Raw genomic sequence first — 25,416 nt, 5'->3', positions numbered from 1 at the left:
AGCTAGAAATAACTAAAATTTTGACAAGACTAGGGTTTTGATCAAACAAACGAATACACACCTAAGATTTCATCCCTAGAATCTTACTATTAGAAATGGTTTTGCTCATAAATCCTATTTCACCAAATTCTAAAGATCTAGGGTTTCAATACATAACTTAGACATTAACAACAAACCCTAAAGAACTAGGGTTTCTATCATAACAATACCAAAACATTAAAAGAATAACAGCCCTAAGTAGACTAGGGTTTCATAATCAATATTTGACATACCCTTAGCAACAAGAGGCTAGGGTTTTGTAGTGAACCCTAAAGTTTAGGGTTACACAAAAGTGATCAAATAATATCATGAGGGTAGATTCAATCTAATGATTAATCACCCTAACAAGAATCTTTGTGATTCAAAACCCTAGACATAACGATGTCAGTAATTTAAAGCAAATTTAAAATAGAATGGATATATCCTTTTATGAAGAGAATTTTATAACAAACTTTATAGTCTAGGGCATACCTTTGAGTTGTTTCTTAACAAACCTTGTAGGACATCAATCCTTGAAGGGCTTTCTTTGTAGCAAAACTTCTTCCATGGTTCAAGTTTGTCCTTTGAAGACTTCATAACTTTTGAGCATTCAATAGGCTTTCCTAACCAAGAAAAATATAAAGAAAAAGGCTATTAGCTTACAATACAAACATATTTTGATATGAGAATGAAGCCAAATATAAGATAGGAGACAATGAATACAATACTTATCTTTTGGTAAATTGGTGAAGGCTCCCTCTTAATCCAATCTTTGAGGGATACCTACAACTTATCAAAATTTTAAAATAAAGATGTTCTAACATGACATGTTAGACTTATAAAAACAAAACCTAAAGGAAAACTTTAAGATAGAAGGATATGTGAGGGATAGTATTCCCGAAAAATCCTTAGCTAATAGATCTTTGATCTTGGATTTTTCAGCCTTGTTCTTCTTTGGAGGACCTTCATCAACAACATTCACATATTCTCTTTCTCTCTTCTTATTCCTTGGACTTTTTGGACAATGACTTTTGTAGTGACCCATCTTGTGACAATTGTAACATTAGACTTTGGATAGGTCCATTTTCTTCTTTGGTCCTTTGAACTTCTTGAAAGTTCCCTTCTTGTGATGAGCAGAATAGGCATTCAAGGTGTTTTCTTCTTCATCCTCTTTGTTGTTTACTAATGATATTCTGGCTTCTTCTTGACTACATGCATTCCACATTTGTTCAAATGTTGGAGTATCCTTCCAACTGTTAAGTCTTGATGCAAAGGCACTCCAAGGTTTTGGTAGTCGTAGAAGGGCAGTAATTACGAGCTCCTTTTTTGGGACAACTTCATCTGTTGCTTGAAGTTCATCTCTGATTCTAGATATTCTTATGAAATACGATGACACAGTATCATCATTTGTCATCTTAACAATTTTAAGTTCATTCTTGAGGCTTTCTATTTGACCAATGTTCTTGATTGTGAATTAATTGGAGAGAGCCTCATACATTTCTTGGGCTGAATTTATGTTGGATATGTATGGAATTAGATTATCCTTAACTCCATCCACTATAGGGTTCATAGCTAATATTTCTGTTTCTCTAAACTTTGCTTTCTGTACTTCTTGAGTCATCTGTAGGCTTCTTGATTTTTCTTGCACTAGATTCAAAACTTTGTTCTGCTCGAAAATGAGGTCTATCCTCTTTTTCCAGGCCTTGTAGTTGGAGGTTCCTTCTAGTTTGTTTTCTCCTTTCATTGAGTTTGTCATAGTTCTTGTAGATAGTAAGTTTGTGACTCAATATGATCCCTTTTTATGAACTTTCCTTGATTTTTCTTTCCTCAATATATCTTTGACCTGTCTTTTTCCTTCTTCTTCACCTTAGCTTTGATACCATGTTAGAAAATTAGAAAGGCAAATTTTTTTTCTTTAGTTGATAATTACTTGTGATGTTTTTGAAATCTTATTATCTTTCTTATGTTCCTTCTTATCTTAGTTCGTCAACCATTTATCAAAACCAACATACAAAGATCAAGGACACTAGATATAGGCACTCAGCCAGGGCTAAAACCCATATATAGGTGAAAAGCCCAGTGAAAAACTCTTCCTTCAGTAATTCAAATTGAGATGGACCAAGACCTTAGACCAACAGACCTTCCTCCTTCACCAAGTCAACCTTCCAAGATGATATAGTAGACTCTTCTTATCCAGCAGCCTCAGCCTAGCAACAATCCAGGTTTTTGACTTCCCAATTGCAGAATTTCGACCCCCAGTAGTAGAATTTCGGTCTTCTAGTTACTGTAGAATTTCAGCCCCCTTCCAACAACTGCACAACTTCACACGTGTGGGAAAGAGAGAAAATTTCGATTTTTTATGCTTGAGAGAGACCTCCTTCTTCGCTATCCTTCTTGTCCTTCTTCCTTGAAATTCACACTTTTTCTTAGCCCAGAAACTGCAGATCGAACTTGTTGTGAGTGAGTGACAAATGAGGTCAAGTTGATGCCTTTATATAACGATCTTGCTGCCTAGTTTTAGGCTAACTTGTCCAGTTTTGAGGCCGACTTGGTAGAGGAGGAGGCCTAGAAGACTTATTTTAATATAAAATAAATTTCTTTCTTGACAAATAATTCCCAAGAAGGGTTTCTTGCAATATGACATGGACAAGGACACTTGACATAAACCCTAGAATCCTTCAATGGAGGCATTGACTTAAAAACAATTGACCCAAGCATGAAACCCTTGCTTTAATAAGTCAATTTTAATAATAATATAATTCATTTTTCTTTCTTTTGATAAATAAATTACATTATGACTTAAATACAATTATGAAGACTGAACCTAGTTATATTCTTCAATGCTTCAAACATACGATCATAACAGATGAGCGAGGATACCCAATGGCTGGCTTAGGTGGCAGGGAATAGTAGCACACCATTGCTATTAGGTGGCTGCAAGGGGTTGCTCGCTGTCGGCTGAAGACACAACTAGGAGAAAATTTCTCCTATAGGGGTCACCCACAGGTTGTGGGTAACATTTGGCTTCAACTGGGATATGAGTTCTCAGTAGAGTGCACTTCCTATGTACTCAAACGGGGAGGTCATGAGAACACCAACAATCTCTTGGGACTGTAGACAAGCGAAGGAAGCATGTGTCTGTGGTGTACTTTGGTTGGCCATGCTTTCGTTAGCTCATAAATTCAAACAGGAAATAAAATCTACTTTAAAATGAAAGTCTAATCTAAATGCACCTAACCTAGCATGAGAACATGATATGATTTCTAATGCTATGCAAAATCAATATGCAATGCATCCTACTCTAACATGGATGGCTACATTGTGCAAATGCTAAGTGCAATCATAAAGACAATGCAACGAACATATTAGTAGATCAGTATGAGAACACCCGCCCCTATGATTACTTGTGCAATAAATCCCAAAGCAAAGATGGGAAAAGTCATATGTAGGATCACAATGGCTAGAGGTGGTAAAATAAAGTGACCATATATGATAGATCATGGATGAAGAAAGGGAAAAGGAATGCAACTTGCACCATTGGATCCTCACTTAAAGCCAAAAGATAGAGATATCTACAATCAAGCCCATGAACCTCTGATGAAGGGCCACCTCAAGCATATCATCCTCCTCATCATCCTTCTTAGAGATGTCATGCTTCATGGTTACCATAAGATTATGATGGGAAGGAAAAGGGGACACCTGGAAAGGAAGATCAATTATGATACTCATCATGAGGACTATATTGAAAAGGGAAAACCATCATGGGCCCACCATTCCAACGTATGGCTGGGAAACGGTTACCTCATTTTGATATGAGGAATAAAGCAAGACAAAGGTCGTATTAGTATCATCATCAGTATCATAAATAGGGTCTTTATCAAAGTGATGGTCATCAATCTCCCACTTCCCTTCCTCAATATGCAAGTAATCACTAATGTCAATGTCCAAGGGGGTAGTGGGGTCATCTTTCCCAAGGTCCTCCTTATGCTCAATGAAGGCTTCTTCTTGAATATCTAATGCTTGGAAATGCTCGAGAAAGTTATCAAAGAAGGCTTCAATTGACGAGATGCTCCTAGGCTTGCAATTATATAACCATGAATGATGACCATAGAGGGATCTCATGAACAACATTATAAGGACATCATGATGAACCACCTCAACCTTTGAGGCATATGCAACAAATCTTGCCACATGATTAATTGCAGAAAGCGGATCACCATCAAATTTGGCCCCCCACGTATGATAGTCTAGGTGACATGATTAGGGTGTCCAGGGATGCCAATGACATCGAAGGCAGGGATTTCATCAAAGAAAGACATCCTATTAGGTTGCACATGTCAATTATATAGGAGATGCCAGGGTGCCTTGAGAGATGCCGACTTCACCCTACAAGCATTGACTTTGAAGTCCAATGAAAAAATAGTAATTCGTTCTTCCAATGGAGTCTCCAAATAATGATCTATTTTGTCATTAGGGAAGAAGTAAATATTTCATCAAGATAGACTCACTTTGTCCCCGGCAATGACGCCAAAAATGTTGTTGCACAACTAGCGGGCCTAGTGAATAGGAAAAAGCTAGAAGGTACAACAACACTTGGGACAGAGGCCCGCTGTCATCATAGCCTAAGTACCCTTCTCTTCTCGGATTTTCACCAATGGGAAGAGTTCTAGTATGGCTTAGTTGTGATAGATATGTATCTAAGGAAGGTTTGAAGTGAGGGAAGGTGGCTCATTCAATGGAAAAGGTTCATTGAACGTGCGAGCTTTGGGAGAAGATAGTTGTTGACCTCTGAAGTTCCACTTGAATTTTTTTTGACAACTCCATGCCTGAGGATATTTCTGGGGCTTCATGTGCCATCAGAGTTCATATATCATCAGAGTTTTTTAACTCTATCTTCTTCTCCTCATCTTTTTCTATATTGTACTTAGATTCCGCATCCCTACGGGGATATTGTATAAATGTCTCTAGCATGATGAATAAAGCTATGTTACAAACCTAGGATGTTGAGACTCGATCAACAAGCGAGTACACCTTGGAGTGTTTTTTTACTTGGTTAAATATTCTTACTTTTCAGTGGCAAATAATTTTCAAGGTTTTTTCACTCATTGCATTACTCCAAAGCCGGGGTGATGGCTTGAAGATCATGTCTTAAGTCCATCTTAGTGTCTAGGGTCAATGTATATTACCATGCTAGATCATCTTTAGAAATGTCTCGGGCATGTAACTACTCGGAATTCATCCTCAGAGGCCCTGCACTATTCTAGGACCTACTTTGAGGGTCAAAAAACGACATATAGTCCCTCGAAAACCACTTTTTCAAAAGTTAGGGGCAAAAAATAAGAAAAAATTCAAAAAAGTCAATAATTAGAAAAAATTATAAAATTTTCCAAAGTCAAAGAAAGTCCAAGTGACAGCAATTCCAATGAAGCTAAAGGTGATGTGGCAAGTATGTGGGGCCCTCCAAACAAGAGTTAAGTCAAAGTCAAAGTGCCAAATAACCAAGTCAAATGGGCCCACGATGAGCTCATGAGATATACGTATGGCCAAAAGTTTCAAATTTTGATTTAATGACATATGATGGAATATAGGTGCAAAGGTAAACTAAATGAGTGGGAAATGGACCCCACTTCTCTTTCCTTGTCTACGCATAAGGCAAATTCAGAAGCTTATACGACATCCTAAATTAAAGGACACACAAAGCTAACAGTCAAAGGTTCAACGCACATGCCAAATCTCCACGAAACAGAAAAAAAATCAGCGTATATATGGATCAGTTTAAACAACAATTTGACGTGGAATTTGGTTGGAGTTTATGCCTACGCACATCCAGCTGTATATATATATATATATATATGCTATTTGTTTAATAAGAGCTTCATGACATTCTTCTGCAGTTCTTGTTGTGGTTATTTCTTCTCTCCTATTTATTTAAGTAATGGGGCATACACATTATTTAAACCTGTGAACATGGGTGAAATCCTTTCTCAACACAAATAAGTCTTATTTTCCTTTTCTACGGTTTCAAAAATTTCTGACGTGTTCTGTATTTTGCTCATAGAATTATCAACATGCATGATACTTGGCTTAGTTCTCAAGCCTAACTGACTGGCCTTTCTGTTATCACTTGTTCACATGTGTTTATAACGTATGGTATGCAGGAATGGGCAGCTGAACATTGCTCAGCTCCTTATCGAGCTCCTGAACTATGGGACTGTCCAAGCAATTCAGATATTGATGAAAGGACAGATATTTGGTCACTTGGATGCACACTCTATGCAATCATGTATGCTGTACCTCCCTTAATAAAAGTGGTTCTAACTTCTAAGCTCTTTGTTGATTTGTTTTGGCCCTTCTATTGGAAAGTCATTATCATGTTAGCCTCATTTATATTTCAAATGCTATTACATGTAAAATGATTCTACTTTTACTGAAAGTAAGTTGTGCTTTGGATGGAAACTCCTTATATTTTATAATTGTTTCAGACAAATGAAATCTTGAAATGAGATTCTGTTAATGGTTCATTTACTATGTTGTCAATGTGTAGATGTCTTCATATTAGTTCTAATAAGAATGGGTAACACTGAAAAGTAGAAATTGCTTTCACCAAAACTAAGACGGAAGAAGCAAATAAAAAAACTTTCACTACAACAGACCGGACACTTTCAGGGTCCAACTAGTAAGAAAACCTATGTTGCACAAAATACAGGTACAACATAAGATTCCAAAAGTGGGTACAAATTTCAGAAATGGGAATTTTAAAATCTCTAGTGACCTGAATGGATCCTTGAAGAATCAAAATGGCTTTGTATTAATTTCTCTGGTTGATTTTGTGCTCAAGAATGCTTTTAAATTTCCATGTTTAAAAACCAGTTTTTAGAAGCTGTAATGCATTGAGAAAGTCCATTGAAGTCTTCAAAAATGGCTAAGGACAAGTGTATGTATGCAGAGTTATTAGTCATGCTAAGGTACGGACAAAAAAGATGAGCTTGTTGCTCCACAGTCTGCATAAAGAATGGGTGAGAGACTTGATGTGTCTAAGTAAAAAAGTTATGTGGAAGTCTATGTGCAAAGCTATGAGCCTCGTGGAGATGTGGACTGTGCAGAGGCAAGGTCATGCGGAGCTGGGAGGCATGTGGAGCTGTCAACGCAAGGAGTTTAATTGTTAGTATGAAGGAGAGCGATGAATTCATTGCTGAGGTGCAGTGTGCACATGTGCTTGCTCTCTTCACTCATCCTTACCATTTTTCAAGGCATTTTCATATTCAACAACTACTTGGAGATTCTCTTAGAGCTCTATTGCTTGACCAAACAAGATGACACATACAAAGTAGTTGAAGCACTACAAAATATCAGCACTTTTTTGTGGCAGATCCACTTGGGATCCTTTTTATGGTGGCATCCTTCTTTGTCGCCAACACAAAGGCAGCCATTTCCTTCATTGAGATCGCATGAGTCAATGACAACTATAATGCGAATAACCCTAACCCTAATTATGACATCAGCCTGAGGTACGGATTTGCTGAGAAATGTGTGTGTAGTTGTTGATGCACACATGCATTCTCTTTGTGTTGGAGTGCCATGAAAAAATTAATGAAAATTAGGGCAATCCATTATGGCCCTAAGGTTTTGAAGATTATTTATGAGAGATATTAAGGAAAGAGCTGTTGAAGCTTGAACATTGTAGCCATGGTCGACATTTCCATCAATGAAAATAAAAAGAAGAAAAGAAAATGAAAATTGAAATTTGAATTTATATTTGCCCTCCTAAATCTACAAGTCGGCCTCACAATTAATTTTTAGGTCGGTTGGGCCCCAAGGGTGTTATGAATAAAATATATAGAAAAATAATATAAATAAAAATAATGACGATAATTGTAATAATGATTATTTTATTAGTAATTAGTACCAAAGAGGCATGTCTAAATGGGACGTAGACCTTCCATGAAGAGGTACCTGCCTAAGGTATATAAGTAGGCCTTTGTTAGTTTTTCTAGCATCAGATGTGTTCTAGCCACGAAATTTCGTGGAAAGGCTAGAATAAATGTATTCTCCAGAACCCAAAAATCGTTTCTGGCAATTCCACCCAAAAGTGTCTTAATTAAATTATTAACCAATTTTTTAATTATTTCCCAAGTCTAAACTTAGGGAATATGGCTAATTAATCAATATTAATTAAGATGTGAGAATCATCTAAAAACTCGCATGGATCGATAGGGAATTAATCTGTGCCATCGATTATGATTTAATCTTGGCCGTTGGTACTCCAACAGAAGATTATAAGAAGAAGTCGATGGGTAGATGGAAAGACACACTAGGGCAGATACTCAGCCGCTCAAGCAAATCGATTTTCTCAATGGCTGAAGTTTGAAAAGAGAAAATCGAGTCAGAGAGTGAGTTGCAGGTGGGAGAGAGAGGGCATCAACAATAGTCTGAGAGTGCAAGAAAAATCTGGAAGGGGCAGCATAGAGGAGGGACGTAGTTCATCAGTGCAGAGGAGTGACACAGGCACTATGCAGTCATTGCGTAGGGGGTGACGCAGTAAGGCCAACGAAAGGGTAGAAAGTCCTCTTCGGAGTTAGAAAAACGCCGTGGAGTGTGAGAAATTCATCAGTAAATTTATCTCAGTGATTCTTTCTCTATTTTGGCTATCTGTATCTTGTACAAAAATTATTGCTGAAGATTAATGAAAGAAATCCTCATCTGCTGCACCGGTTTTCCTACATTGGGTTTTTCCGGGGACGATTGTCCAAAAATAACTGTCATTGTGGCTATATATGTGCTAGTATTTTTCCTTGCATTTATTTTCCGCAGAATTTTATTTTGTAGGCTGCAGTGTGTTGTCGCGCGGATTGACACGACAACGCTCAGACCGGGGGCTATCACTTTGATCCCCGATCCCTCCGTTTAAGCCTGTCTCCCGCGGCTAAGGGGGGTAGACCCTGTGAGATGATGAGACCAACTGCCGACCAGTTGGTTGGGAGACACGAGACACGATAAGATAAGCACTAGATGAATTTGATTAATTTAGCAGACCAGTGCCTTAAGAGATTGTTATTAAAACGATTACTTGTTAGATGATATAGAAACATAAACCGTGAACAGCAATCATTTGTCATCAGCTAAATCACAATGCTCTTAAAATGACCAAAACGATATCCAGCAACTGAAAATTTTGAAAAGATGAAAGCCTTAAACCACCACGAGAATCATGAATTATTAACCAGATATCATATTCGCATCTCGACTTGAAAATTTTAGATCTCAGCATGAAAGATATGACAATTTCCGAAAATGAATGGATCTGACGAAGAAAATTTTCCAATTTTTTTTTTTTTTTTTTTTAAATAAAATCTAAAAATGAAAACTAAACTATATTAAAAATAAAATTAAACCTAAATTAATTAAATAAAATCTTTTTACTATTTTTTATATTTTGAAACCCAAAATAAAACAAAAATTAAAATCTAATTAAGTTTAATCTAAAACATTAAAATCTAAAAAATAAAATTAACTTAACAGAGCCTAAGTCCATTTATTTTTCATATAAACAAAAACTAAATTAAAACCCAAATAAGATAAAACCTAAACTAAACTAAAAATTAAATTAAAATCTATATTACATTCTACGCTAACCCTTTTCTATATATATATACATCAAAGACTAAAAAAAGGAAATACGATTTAACAAAAACGAAACTATAATGAGAATACCGCCCTGAAGACTTTGATTTAATGCTTACCCTCTGCGTTAGAATGAAGATCCCGACCCCGTCAGAGAATGAAACGCAGAATAAGAAATCGAGAGCACAGCTAGACGGAGGAGGGCAGAAGAAAAATGAATCGGTTTTACCTGTCGGCGGCCACGAAGAATTTAAAATCGATTTTGCAGGGTTATCTCGCCTAACTGATGCACGCGCTTCTCTTTTGATGGCGGCAGGAGGAAAAATAAAAGTCGATTTAAGCTGGGCTTTCGATTTTCAACTGAGCACTGGTTATTGGAGTTTAGACGCACTGAGCTGACGGTAACTATGGCGGATAATCTTACGCCAAAACTCGTGAATGCGCCCAGCAAAAATGAACTCTTACTGCGATTCCTGCGGCGGAGTAATTTACAGGTGATGGCGGCAATCTGGTAAACAATACGTGGATGGATCCGATGTCGAAGGTTTCTGCGATAAAAGCCTGAGCCGCAGTTGGAAAACACTGCAAACCTCGATGACTGGTAACGCAGACTCAATGAATCTGACGGCGGTGGATGGAAACTGTTCACGCAGTCACGCCTCACCACTCGTGGATTGCTTGACCCATCCGCGTGTTTCACTCACGCTATCTCCTGCAATATACTATCGTATATGAAATTTTGCCAAGACATTCAACACAGGATCACGCTGAGGCAGGATCATGCATGAGACCCCAGAAATACGACTGTGCTTCAGTTCACAAAAATATGCGATTTCTGAAAACGCATATGGCAGCTGATCTCTGAGGGCAGAAGAATAAAGGGGATATGCCCACGGTTCACATGATTTCGAAACGTCAAAGGATTTAATCAGTATAGATCAATGCCCTCACGTGCTTTTCCTTTAATGCATTCAGCAGTTTTGTTTGACGGCAAATGGAAATGATTCCTTGTGTATACGCAGAGAGAACCCTTTTCTTGCAGCCTCTGCAAAACCCTTGCTACCGAAGAGCTAACCCTGTACCTGCAAAAAAAGAAAAGAAAAGAAAGCCTAATAATATATGCCAGAAACTAACCTAAAAACCCTAAACTCTAATAACAACTGCATAAAGCAAAAATCGAAACCCTAGAACAACCGATTAATGTACAGATTTTTGGCCCCTTAACAACCAGATTCAGGAGCACAGGAAAATTTCAATGAACGAAAATTTCAGATTGTCATTGTGAAAAACTTCAGAAAATCTCTCATGCAGATCAGAAAAATAAAACTGAATGATAGACCCAGGATCAAATCCAACTGGGCTCAGCAAAAAATGCTTGCGGGAGCTGGCTGGTTCAGCCGAGAACTTCCCCGAACGCCCACAAAATTCCTTCAGAAAATGCTTTCTGCACAGCTCAAAACAACCATCAGTAAAGAGGGCAAAAATGCTGCTAGATCTCAGAGAGTAATGGAGATACCTGTCATTACTTCAGAAACCCTAACAGCACCCAAACCCTAGCAAGTGAACAAGATACCTGTGCTCACAATACTCTTAAAAAAACTATTATCAATGACTGAAAATAAAATATGCAGAAACTAAAACAATCTCACAGCGTTTTAAGAGAGTAACACCAGCAAGATATGGACCCCAAAGTCTTTTTTTATTAACCAGAAACAGATTTACAAGAGAGCTTCTTCAGTCTTAGACTCACAGATCAGATGAACCTGAAATGACCCCTAGCACCCTATTTAAAGGAAATGATCCCAACGGCTAGTTCGAGTGATCCATGTCGAAATGATCTCGACCGTTGATGAGGATCAAGACATCTCTTGATCTCATCCGTCGATTTATTAAAAATAATATTTTGCATTCATTCACTTAAAATATTATTATTTTATTAGTTAGGGTTTTTGCTTTATTTTTTAATTTTTTTATTATTTTTTTATTTATTTCATTTTTTAATCTTTATTTCTTTTATTATTTTATTATTTTTATTCATTTTTTAATTTTTTAATTCATTTTAAAATGGATCATCGAACTAAGCCTTCGGAAACATCACCTAGGACCTAGGACTTAGGGGACTCATGAGGGGATTCAAAACATTTTTCGACCCTCAAGACACATTTCATGACTTTTACAATTTACATCTTAAGGGAGAAAACCCCTTTGACATAGACCCTCACAAATCACCCAGTTCTGCGACACAACTATAATCTAGCAGACCAACACACTAGGATTCTCCTAAAATTCCAATGACAAAATCCATCCCGGCTTTGGGGTCAGGTTTGAAGGAAAACTCTGCCGATCCTTGGATCGGTGAGACGAAAAACCTTCCGGGACGTAGATTACCACTAGAAAGTTAGGTCCACCTAGGCAATTCACATACACGACTCATATCTGCTAAGATTATTTACAATTAATACATGCAGACTGGGTTTACAATTAGATTGATCAAGCTGCTGATGACTGCTGGATGGCACGGATATGTCGATCAGGTGCTGCCCCTTTCTGCCAAGAAAGGGGGGGGGTACTGCATGGGTAGTTGACCAGTAGAGGTCAACATCTGGCTCTACTTGGGGACACGTTGCTGCTTGCAGGAATGTGAGAACCCAGAATCTGCATCCATACAACACAAAAATAAGTAGCGTCCATCCAAAAATCATCATATAACATTAATGAATCTGACGGAGTGGATGGAAACTGTTCACGCAGTCACGCCTCACCACTCGTGGATTGCTTGACCCATCTGCGTGTTTCACTCACGCTATCTCCTGCAATATACTATCGTATATGAGACCCCAGAAATACGACTGTGCTTCAGTTCACAAAAATATGCGATTTCTGAAAACGCATATGGCAGCTGATCTCTGAGGGCAGAAGAATAAAGGGGATACGCCCACGGTTCAGATGATTTCGAAACGTCAAAGGATTTAATCAGTATAGATCAATGCCCTCACGTGCTTTTCCTTTAATGCATTCAGCAGTTTTGTTTGACGGCAGATGGAAATGATTCCTTGTGTATACACAGAGAGAACCCTTTTCTTGCAGCCTCTGCAAAACCCTTGCTACCGAAGAGCTAACCCTGTACCTGCAAAAAAGAAAAGAAAAGAAAGCCTAATAATATATGCCAGAAACTAACCTAAAAACCCTAAACTCTAATAACAACTGCATAAAGCAAAAATCGAAACCCTAGAACAACCGATTAATGTACAGATTTTTGGCCCCTTAATAGCCAGATTCAGCAATGAGCACAGGAAAATTTCAAAGAACGGAAATTTCAGATTGTCATTGTGAAAAACTTCAGAAAATCTCTCATGCAGATCAGAAAAATAAAACTGAATGATAGACCCAGGATCAAATCCAACTGGGCTCAGCAAAAAATGCTTGCGGGAGCTGGCTGGTTCAGCCGAGAACTTCCCCGAACGCCCACAAAATTCCTTCAGAAAATGCTTTCTGCACAGCTCAAAACAACCATCAGTAAAGAGGGCAAAAATGCTGCTAGATCTAAGAGAGTAATGGAGATACCTGTCATTACTTCAGAAACCCTAACAACACCCAAACCCTAGCAAGTGAACAAGATACCTGTGCTCACAATACTCTTACAAAAACTATTATCAATGATTGAAAATAAAATATGCAGAAACTAAAACAATCTCACAGCATTTTAAGAGAGTAACACCAGCAAGATATGGACCCCAAAGTCTTCTTTTATTAAAAATAATATTTTGCATTCATTCACTTAAAATATTATTATTTTATTAGTTAGGGTTTTTGCTTTATTTTTTAATTTTTTTATTATTTTTTTATTTATTTCATTTTTTAATTTTTATTTCTTTTATTATTTTATTATTTTTATTCATTTTTTAATTTCTTAATTCATTTTAAAATGGATCATCGAACTAAGCCTTCGGAAACATCACCTAGGACCTAGGACTTAGGACTCATGAGGGGATTCAAAACATTTTTCGACCCTCAAGACACATTTCATGACTTTTACAATTTACATCTTAAGGGAGAAAACCCCTTTGACATAGACCCTCACAAATCACCCAGTTCTGCGACACAACTATAATCTAGCAGACCAACACACTAGGATTCTCCTAAAATTCCAATGACAAAATCCATCCCGGCTTTGGGGTCAGGTTTGAAGGAAAACTCTGCCGATCCATGGATCGGTGAGACGAAAAACCTTCCGGGACGTAGATTACCACTAGAAAGTTAGGTCCACCTAGGCAATTCACATACACGACTCATATCTGCTAAGATTATTTACAATTAATACATGCAGACTAGGTTTACAATTAGATTGATCAAGCTACTGATGACTGCTGGATGGCACGGATATGTCGATCAGGTGCTGCCCCTTTCTGCTAAGAAAGGGGGGGGGTACTGCATGGGTAGTTGACCAGTAGAGGTCAACACAGTGTATATGTTTCATATTTTCCATAGAAAACTGCAAATAATTTGTTTAATCAATTTAACAAATAGAAGAAATAATATCAGTGGCTGTAGTAAAATTCAAGATAAGGAATTTTCACATGGTATCAGAGTTCAGGTAAAGCAGAAAGAGCTCGATTGCAGATGGAAGAAGGATTTTGAAAGCACTGCGCAGGCAACAGTTTGAAACCCTAGAGAGGCTGCACAATCCATTGGCTAGGTGGGCAAATTTCCGTGGAAAATTAATTCTCTAAGTGAGTCAACAGGGAATGAAATTTTTTGGAGCCAGATTTGTCAGAGGCAGAGGGAGCAGCGCAATAGTTTCCACGCAGAGTATGACATGTATTTTGCAGTTGAGAATTCAACGTTGGGAAGGAAAAATAACACAAGAAATTATGGATAGTGAAGAAGCCTCAGAATTATCTTCCAGATTGGAAGATGAGTTTGCGTCTCTGTCAGGATCGGCATCAGCGGGTGTTTGGTATATTGATAGTGGAGCTTCAGCTCACATGACTTCTAGATCACTATGGGCAACATAACTAAGTGTACTCCAATAGGGAGAGGCACCATAGATTTTCAGACGGAAGCAGGAACCAACACTAGCGCCACTAATGTATTGCATGTGCCAGGATTGGGTATGAACCTAATTTCAGTATCCCAGTTGTAGGACAAGGGGTACGATGTATACTTTGTGGGAAAGAAAGTATATGTCAAGCATCCCAGCTGGAAGAAGGTGAGACAGATTGGAGCTCGAAGCAACAGGCTATATAGATTGCAGATCGATTCTCCAATGGCACTGATAGGCAGTGATAACAACAATAGGAAGGAGTTGAACGAACTATGGCACAGGAGGATGGGACACTTGCACCATGGAGCACTTAGGATGCTCAGAGAGACTGTAACAGGAGTTCCAGCTCTCAGCACCGAGCACGATGATCTATGCCGAGGATGTGTACTTGGGAAGTACACAAAAGCAACATTTCCCAGAAGTGACAACAGAGCCAATGGCGTGTTGGGATTGATACACTCAGATATTTAGGGCCCTGTCCACCAAAGCTCTTAGCGGTGGCAAGTATTTTGTCACCTTTATTGATGACCATTCTAGAAAAACCTAGATCTACTTAAAGACCAAGGATGAGGTCTTTGATTGGTTTCGAGAGTTCAAGGCTCTCGTAGAAAACATGACAGGGCAAAAGATCAAGGTACTATGTTAAGATAATGGTGGAGAATACACGGATAAAGACTTCACAGATTTTTGCGCAAGGGAAGGTATCAAAAGAGAGTGGAAAACTCCCTACAATCCACAGCGGAATGGAGAAGCGAAATGGAAGAACATAATTATAGTTGGGGCAGCAAAGGCCATGTTGTATGATTAGTATTTGTCTAGATTTCTATGGGTAGAGGCATGCAACACATCGGTGTAGATTCAAAACAGGACACCTCACAGAGCTTTGGGGAAGAAAACGCCAGAGGGAGTCTTCACCAGGAAGAAACCTGAGGTAAGTAATTTGAGGATATTTGGGAATGTGGCCTATTGTCACATTCCATATGAGAAGTGCAGTAAGTTGGATCAGACTACAGAGAAGGGGTATCTCGTACGATATAGTGAGACCTCAAAGGCATACAGAATCTACATTCCTGGCAGAAGGAAGATTGTAGTGAGGCGAGACGTAAAGTTCATGGAAGACAAAGCTTTCAAAAGATCTCGAGAGATGCTTGCAGGAGATTAGTCACCAGATGTTTTGTTAGTCCAGCAACAACAGGGACCACAGGTAGAACAAGCAGGGGGGACAGTGACATGATTAGAGTATAGTGACTAGTACCAGCATCTCCTCAGTAGTAGGAGATCCAGGAAGTTCTTAGTAGACAGAGCAATAGGAACAGGTGGAGGAACAAATTAATCCTCCCACCACTAGTGGTAGGACTAGTAGGGAAGTGCGTCAGACCTTGAAGGACGTAGAAGAGTTTGTCGAAGCTCTTAGAACCGACAAGAGGCAATGCAGGTAGCCTGATAGATACTAGGCCTTGGTGGCTCAGGTTGCAGAACCCTCCAGTTTTCAGGAAGCCGCACAACATCAGGTGTGGGTGGATGCCATGGTAAAAGAGTACAGTTCTATGATGACGAATGATGTTTGGAAGGTGGTGCCTAGACCAGAAGATAAATCAGTTGTGACTTCCAAATGGATCTACAAGATCAAGTGCGCTGCAGATGGCAGTGTAGAGAATTATAAGGCTAGGTTCGTGGTAAAGGGGTATGCACAGAAAGAAGGAATAGATAGTGAGGAGACCTTTGCCCCAGTTGCTAGATATACCTCTATAAGATTCGTCATATCCCTAGCAATGCAGATGGGATGGGAAATTCACTAGATGGACGTCAAGACAACATTCTTGAACGGGGTGATAGAAGAAGAGGTGTACATAGAGTAGCCTGAAGGCTTCAAAACTCATGAGAAGCGCACTCGTGTATGCAGATTGAAGAAAACCCTGTATGGGCTCAAGCAGGCATCTAGGGCACGGTACGGTCAGATTGGCAATTTCTTGTAGCAGTTGGAATTCATCAAGAGTGATGTAGATCCCAATCTCTACTATCTGATGGTGGAGAATGAGCCTCTCATTCTAGTTTTATATGTAGATGATCTGTTTTTGACAAGATCATCAGGGCTCATAAAGGACTACAAAAGGAACCTTGTAGTAGAATTCGACATGAAGGATATGGGGTTGATGCACTATTTTCTAGGGTTGGAAGTATGGCAAAAGAATGGGGAGATCTTCCTTGGGCAAGGGAGATATGCTACAAAATTTCTGAAGAGATTTAGAATGCAGGATTGCAGACCCATGGCAACACCCATGATTACCAACTGGAAAAAGATAGATACATCAGGGGACAAGGAAGTCAACCCCACCTTGTACAGACAACTAATTCGGTCACTCATGTATTTGGTCAACACTAGGGCAGGCATTTGTTTCGCTGTCAATACCCTTAGTCAGTTCATGGTGGAACCGAAAATGGTACATCGGGCAACAACTAGGCACATTCTTAGATATGTGTGTGGAATATTTGAACTTGGGTTGAAATATACTTGGGGAGATGATGTCAGATTGAGCGGATTCACAGACGTAGATTGGGCAGGTAGTTCAGTGGACAGGAAAAGTACCTTCGGGTACTGCTTCAACGTTGGATTTGGGATGGTCTCTTAGTGTACCAGGAAGCAGAAGTCCATAGCACTGAGCTCAACAAAAACAGAATATATGGCGGCCAGCACGGCTATGTGCGAAGCCATATGGCTAAGGAAACTGTTAGTGAGCTTGTTCAAGAAGAAAATGGATGCGACTATTATTTACTGTGATAATTAGAGTTGTATAAAACTCTCTAAGAATCCAGTATTTCATAACAGCTCGAAGCACATTGATAGCAGATGTCATTTCATCAGAGGTTGTGTTCAATGTGGGACAGTCCAATTGCAATATGTCCCCATAGGAAATCAGGTAGCTGACATACTCACAAAAGCTCTAGGGAGAGCTAAGTTCCTCAAGTTTAGAGAACAAATGGTTATGGTGGAGAACCTGTTTCAGTAGCAGAAATTGATGGATTCTCAGTAGCAACAGTTTATAGGGAGTTGCACTGCAGAAGCAGTAGTTGGCATCAGTTTAACAGGGCTAGCAACAGCATAGATGCAACGCTTATCAGAGTTGCGCAGTAGTTGGTGGGCAGCAGTATCCAGGCATCAGTAGTGTGACAGGAGATGGTGCAAAGATAGAGTGTTGCTTCAGTGGGTTGCAACGCTAGAACACTTTCCTCAATAAGAGGGAGTGTTAGTTTTTGTAGCATCGGATGTGTTCTAGCAACAAAATTTGGTGGAGAGGCTAGAATACATGTATTCTCCAAAACCTAGAAATCATTTTTGGAAATTCAACCCAGAAGTGTCTTAATTAGATTATTAACCAATTTTTTAATTATTTCCTAAGTCTAAACTTAGGGAATATGGTTAATTAATCAATATTAATTAAGATGTGGTGAGAATCATCTAGAAACTCACACGAATCTAGATTCTATAGGGAATTAATCTGGCCATCGATTATGATTTAATCTTTAGCCGTTGGTTCTCCAACAGAAGATTGTAAGAAGTCGATGGGTAAATGGAAAGACACGCTAGGGCAGATACTCAGTTGCTCAAGCAGATCGATTTTCTCAGTGGCTAAAGTTTGGCAAGGGAAAATTGAGTCGGATAGTGAGTTGCAGGTGGGAGAGAGAGGTAATCAACAATAGTCTGAGAGTGTAGGACAAATATGGCAGGGGCAACACAGAGGAGGGACGAAGTTCATCGGTGCAGAGGAGTGACGTAGGCACTACGCAGGGGATGATGTAGTAAGGCCAGCGAAAGGGAAAAAGGTCCTCTTTGGTGTCAGAAAAATGTTGTGGAGTATGAGAAATTCATTAGTAAATTTATCTTAGTGATTCTTCCTCTATTTTGGCTATCCGTATCTTGTACAAAAATTATTGTTGAAGATTAATAAAAGAAACCCTCATCTGCTGCACCGGTTTTCCCACATTGGGTTTTTTTGGGGACGATTGTCCAAAAATAACTATGTCATTGTGGTTATATATGTGCTAGTATTTTTCCTTGCATTTATTTTTTGCGAATTTTTATTTGTGTAGGTTGCAGTGTATATGTTTTGATATTTGCCGTCAAAAATTGAAAATAATTTGTTTAATCAATTTAAAAAATAGAAGAAATAATATCAGTCTCTGCAGTAAAATTCAAGACAACGAGTTTTCACAACCCTCACTCTCATTTGTATCATATTCTCATTCATAAATTTTAATATATATTCTTGTATCTCAATGGATATCTTTATATTCCAAGTCTTCTGGAGTATTTAACTTGAAGAACGAACTTTGTTCGTTCCATTTGGTATCAGAGCATTCCTATGAGTATAGGAACTTTGTTTGTTACAATGGTATCAAAGCTATTCGATCCTTTGGCTGCTTAATCGCTGCACAAAGCCGCGTTCTCCAATCTAGGTGTTTGGGTGTCGAAATTCGTCAACTTTGTTGCCTTTGAAGCGTTTTGCTACAACTTTTGGAGGTTCTCCATTTTTGAATTTAGGCCCTTCGCCATTAAGGAAAAAAATTTGAAGATATATTTAAAAAAAAACAAAAAGAGTTAAATAAGTATAAAAGAAAAAAATATTAAAAATAAAAATAAAAATAAAAATTGTTAGACTAGGATGTAACTCCTCAAATCGAATTGTGTCCTTCCATTAAGATTGATCATAGATATATACATGGAGGGAGAGACTCTTGGGTTTCATCCCCCAGTGTCTCTTCATCTTCTAATTCTTATGATTTTCTATTTACAATATTTACATGGATTTACCTAATCTCACTGATTAGGTGTCAACATTCCCCCCCTTAATTTGAAGGGATGTTGGTGAGTCCAAGCATCATTCTGAATCTTTTAAACTTTTCTCTTCCAAGCACTTTGGTGAAGATGTCTGCAATCTGCTCATTTGTGGAACAATGGTGTAGGTGGATTGTCTTGGCCTCAACATGATGTCGAATTAGATGGTATTTTGTATTGATGTGTTTCGTTCGATCATGAAACTTTGTGTTCTTGACCAACTTTATTGCAGAAGTGTTGTCAATCATGAGAGGAGTTGAATGTACTTGTTTATCCTGCAAATCTTCTAGAATTTCCCTTAGCCACACAATTTCCTTTGTTGCTTCAGCTGCTGCCAAATATTTTGCCTCAGTTGTGGTATTCGTTGGAACTGATTGTTTGTGTGACCTCCAGGAGACAACTCCTGATGCAAGAGTCATAACATAACCTGAAGTAGATACCCCAGTTTATTTATCTCCATCGAAGTCTGAATCAGAGTATCCAATCAAGCTGAAGTCGCCCACTTGTGTATACGTAATTCCAAAGTATTGAGTTCCTTTCAAGTACTTTATAACTCTTTTTGTACCAGACCAGTGTCCCTCACAAGGCTTTTGCATAAACCTGGAGAGGATTCCAATAACAAATGAAATGTCTGGTCTGGAAGTAGTCAGGTAGTTGAGACTTCCTACGAGTCAGGTAGTTGAGACTTCCTACGAGTCAGGTAGTTGAGACTTCCTACGAGCTGTCTATACTTTGTTGCATCCTCAAATTCTTTTCCTTCAGTGGATGTGAGCTTTAAATTCTGTTCCATTGGAGTGGTTAAATGATTGCACTTAGTCATGCCAAACCTGTTCAACAGATCTCCAATGTACTTCTTCCGAGAGAGGAATATAAACTTCGGATCTTGAGTTACTTCAATACCAAGATAGTAGTGAGCATAGCCCAAGTTTGCCATTTCAAAACCTTTCCTCAATTCCTTCTTTATGGATGCAATATAGCTCTCATTGTTCCTTGTCATCAAAAGATACACCACAAGGTATACAACTGTTTTGCTAACTTTTTTGACAAACAAAGTTGCATCATCAAGATCATAATGTTTAAAGTTGAGTTTCAGAAGACGCTTAGTTAACTTATCGTACTAGGCTCGCGGACCTTTCTTGAAGCCATACAAGGATTTTACAAGCTTGCATACTTTATATTCCTGACCCTTCACAACAAATCTTTTTGGTTGGGACATAAAAACATTCTCTTTCAGATCTCCATTCAAGAAAGTAGTTTTTACATCCATTCGATGGACTTTCCAACCATTCTGTGCTGCCAAGGCAAAGAGTGTCCCGATGGTAGCCCATTTTGCTGTGGGGGAAAAAGTCTTCTCATAATCGACCCCTTCCTGCTTTGCAAAACCTTTTGCCAGAAGCCTGGCTTTATGCTTGTCAAGTGAGCCATCAACTTTATACTTGTTCTTGTAGACCCACTTGCAACCTATTGGTTTGGTTCCCAATGGAGGATCAACCAGCGTCTAGGTGCCATTCTTTATCAAGGCATCACATTCTTTCTGCATCGCTTCTTTCCATTCATCATGAGAAGCGGTTTCTTTGAAGAAATTGGTTCAAAATCTATAGACAAATTCAGTTCACATTCATAAGAAAATCCATATCAATAGGTGAATTAGAATTGTCTACATCGCCTCCATTATGTCTGGTTGAGATTCTTGTTCCCGTCTTTCCAACCTCATCAGGACGAACACTTTCAAGTGTCTTTGTCAACCATTTTGGAGGATTTTTCTGAGATGGTCTAGGCTGCTCAGTTGACTGAGTTGGGGTTGAATCAAGATTTAGTCTCCCAGTTCTGTCAATCACATCACTCAAAGTGTCATTAGTGGCTGGAGCTTCTTGTGGGGGAGATAATGCTTCAGAAGAAGATCCCACAGATTGATCCAGTATAGGAATCCCCCCTTCAGGATGTGGAATCTGATTATCAAACTCTTGAAAAGATTTTGCATGTACGAATCTATCCAAGTGATCAAGTTGCCGCTCAAGAACATTGTCAGTCTTGGAAGATTCAAGAAATATCACATCTCTAGATATTATAAACTTCTTGTTCACTTCATCATAGAGACAATATGCTTTGGAGGTATTTGAATACCCCAAGAAGATACACTTGCGACTCCTTGCACTGAGTTTGTTTCTCTGTTCCTTAGGTATCAAGGCATAACAGGTGGAACCAAAAACCCTGAGATGCCTTACCGAAGGAATGTGGCCATACCACATTTCATAGGGAGTCTTGTTTTTGATAGCATTAGATGGACACCTATTCTTTATATACACAACACATAGAACTGCATCAACCCAAAACATCAGTTTAACATTCTTGAAAAACATCATGGAACATACCATATTTAAGATTGTCTTGTTCATTCTTTCAGCTACTCCGTTTTGTTGGGGATTATAAGGCACAATTGTTTGATGTTTGATCCCATGCTGGCAATGATAGTTTTCAAATTCATTTGAAGTGTATTCTTTTCAATTATCAGTGCAAATAGAGCCAATAAGAGATTGTGCATCATTTTCAATCCATGCATGAAAGTACTTGAATGTTTGAAATTCATCAGATTTTTTCTTTAATAAATAAACCCAACACATTCCGGTGTAGTCATCAATAACTGTCATCATATATTTATTACCATTTGCAGAAGGAACAAGCATTGGGCCACATAAATCTGAATGAATGAGTTCAAGTTTTCTATGTGCTCTGGAATGAGAATCATGAAAAGACTGTTTGCTGTGCTTTCCTAAAATACAAGCATCACATTGCTTAAGTTTCCTAGGAATTGTAGGCAAACTAGTAACACCATTTTTCTTCAACAAACGAAGGCTGTCATAGTTCAAGTGTCCAAATCTAGCATGCCATAAAAGACTTGATGGAAATGTACCTTCATCATAGTGAGAATTGTATGAAAAGTTTTGTGCACGAGCAAAGGTACCTTGCAACTTCAGAAGTCTTTCTTCTTCTATCCCCGTCATGACAAGTGAGTGATCTGATGCTTTTTTGACCTCGACCTTTCCATCAAATATATGAATGGAGTGTCCTTACTGGCAGATGTGGATCAACGATAAGAAGTTTCTCTAAAGCTCTGGGAGGTATAGAACATCATGTAGAAGAAAGTCTGGAAGACCAGGCAGTTTCAGCCTGATGGTGCCAAGCCGTGATGGCTTGAGTTTTGACTTGTCTGCAAAGTATACTGCTCTGTCAACATTGTCAGTGAATTTTTCAAAAAAATCTCTCCTGAAAGTCATGTGGCAAGTTGCTCCTGAATCAAACAACCAATTATCTTTCCATGAAGCAAGTGAAGCATTAAATAAGTCTTCAGTTACTCCAATGTTGCAATGAGCCACAACATAATGAGCGGATTCAGGGGCTTTACCTTTCCCTTTGTCATTGATTTTACCTTTCACTTCATTTCTTTCCTGCTCAATTTTGTCCCAAGGCAACTTACATGTGGATGCATCATGTCCATCTCTATTGCAATGTATGCAATGAAGATTAGACTTTTGTCCTTGGAACTGTCTGCCCCCCTGCCTCTAAAGTACCTTCTTCCTCTTCCTTTGCAGCCATCTCTTCCTCTAGAAGAATCTTGTGCATGATTCTTCTCCTTTTGTGCAAGGCATATAACTTCTTCAGTAGATTGAGGAGCTGTCTTCTTCCCAAAAGCCTTCTCTCTCTCAGCAAACTTCTTTTCAAGGGAGTCAAAGGTAATCTCCTTAAGATTTCCACTTTCTTCCAATGACTTAAGATAATGTGAATAAGTGGGATATAGTGCCTTGACATTAGGTATAAGAGGAATCTCTATCTCAACACCAGTGGCTTTTTATATCATGCATAATTGATCTTACTTCTGATGCTAAGGCAAGAGGGTCATCATTTTTCAATTCAAGGTTGAACAACTTAATCATCAATTGAACAACTTCAAGTTCAGAGTGTGAGTCATACAATTCCTTCAACTTCTTTAAGGCTTCAAAAACATTTGAAAATGGAGAAATATGATGACTCACCTCTTCATTTACTGACACTGCAATCAAGGAATAGGCCTTGTTGTTCTTGTTTTCCCAAATGGCAAGCTCCTTATCTGAAGTGGGCTTTGTAGGTGCATTGTCTCCTTCTCCTTCACAAACCCCTTTCCACAACTCATTGAAAATGAGGGTGTGTTTTATCTTTTGAGACCACTTAGGATAATTCTCCTTGCCAATGAGAACTACTCCCACAACAGAAGGTCCCTAGGTTTCTGAGAGGCCCAACGAGAAGTTCAAACCCCCCCATAACCAAATTTGGGTTCTCCATAAATGGTTTTGAGAACAAATTGTTCCAATAAATCGCCCTGTCCTAACAGGGCCCATAAATGTTTAGAATTAAGAGATTGGTGCAAAGCTCCAAAGAGTAAACCTCTATGCCTAGAGCCTGATCAACTCTCCATGTGGAGAAAACCTTCAACCTTCCTTCTTTCACTCCTGTAGCCAAACCCCCAGATCTGCCTTTAGCATCTAGTGACTGAAATGCCCATCCCGGCAAACATTTTGTGTAAAGCTCTACTAATCTCCTCACCTGATCCCAGGGTTTCTTGCAACAGAAGCACATCCGGATTATAGGAATTTATAAGAGCCTTCAAGGCCAAGTTTTTTAGGGGTACTAGCTAACCCTCTACAGTTGAAGGACAAAATGATCATTTAGATACAAGGGAGGGGTTTTGCGCTGCTCTAAGCACCCCTGAAATGGATAGTTGTTTCCCATCGGCTATGTCGATCTTTGCTCTTAGCTGAGCCTTTGAAATGTTTGTCTTCCTTCCTCTGGATTTTCGAGGTCCAATCGATATAGGTTGTGACCCCAGCCCCCCCACCGCATCCCAAGGGATAATTTTCTTTTCACGAGGTTTGAGGTTATAATGGGGCTTCACTGAAAAGGCACATGGCATACTAGAAGTCTCGACACTTGACCCAGGACTACGGTTCAGAAGAATCTCAGGGATGGAAGTGATGATACTATCCAGTGTTTCATTTACATTTTTAACATGAAGATTTTCTGAGTTCAACAGCATGGAAGGACCAGGCTTTGACATAGAATTGAGAAAAGACAACAAGGATGTATTAAAAGAAGGGATAGGTTCTAGAGCTGTACCCTTCGGCTGGTGAGCTGAAACCAATCCTTCTCCCTCCTTTGTCTCTGTCTGAATTGTCTCCCCTTGAAGCTCTTGCTCTCGGCCTGGTCTCTCCTCAACCTGCATTTCCACTGTTTCCTTAGCATCCTCTTGCATCTTGTCCTCTTCCATCCTTTCCCCCTCTGTGACCTGAATTTCCTTTTTCTGTTCCTCCACCCCTTGGTATTCTTCCGTTCCCCCCTCCTTTCTTTGCCTTCTTCTTCTTCTAAACCCCAGAGGGCATTCTCTTGCCAAGTGTCCATATTTATGACACCGATGGCAACGAAATGGCAGCTGTTCGTAGTCAATCATCTGAGTATAAGAGAAATCCTTGTATTTGAGATTGATTTCCTCTGCCAACCCTTCCCTGGGATTTAGACTTACCAGTATTCTGGCTAGTCCTTTTTCACCAGTGTGCACAAACAACATATCAACTTCCAAGAATCGTCCCAAGTTATTCCCGATTTCCCTGAACACTGAATCAACCCAGAAAAAAGGAGGAAGGCTTGGAAGTCTTACCCATACCAGGATTTCATCCACCTTCTCTCTCTGAGCATCAAATAAAGGGTTCCACCTTTTGAAAAGATTGGATTTTTCCCAAAACTCCAGTTTCTTTCCAACACCCATTCCAGTGCTTCCTTTCTGACAAATTTGATCATGAACCAACCCTTAGCTAGGGTTGATACCTCATAGGTTTTGTCTGGCGCCTCCTGCCAACTTTTAACTATCCAT

General features: G+C 39.0%; 1 protein-coding gene across 3 annotated transcripts in view; it reads left to right on the top strand.

Annotated features, from left to right (window-relative positions):
- The window catches only part of PK3 (serine/threonine protein kinase 3), a 204,477-nt gene that overhangs the window by 104,815 nt on the left and 74,246 nt on the right, over positions 1–25,416 (top strand). For all 3 annotated transcript variants that reach the window (XM_089447815.1, XM_089447813.1, XM_089447814.1), the window contains exon 5: positions 6,177–6,301. In XM_089447815.1, the coding sequence (XP_089303941.1) occupies positions 6,177–6,301 (125 nt within the window). The remainder of the gene's footprint in view (positions 1–6,176; positions 6,302–25,416) is intronic.

The sequence above is a fragment of the Pinus tabuliformis genome, chromosome X, assembly GCF_031772625.1.
Source record: "Pinus tabuliformis cultivar Carrire ecotype Pingquan chromosome X, CPIR1, whole genome shotgun sequence".
NCBI classification, from domain to species: domain Eukaryota; kingdom Viridiplantae; phylum Streptophyta; class Pinopsida; order Pinales; family Pinaceae; genus Pinus; species Pinus tabuliformis.
Note: the sequence above shows the minus strand (reverse complement) of the source record. Positions and strands in the feature narration are given on the sequence as shown.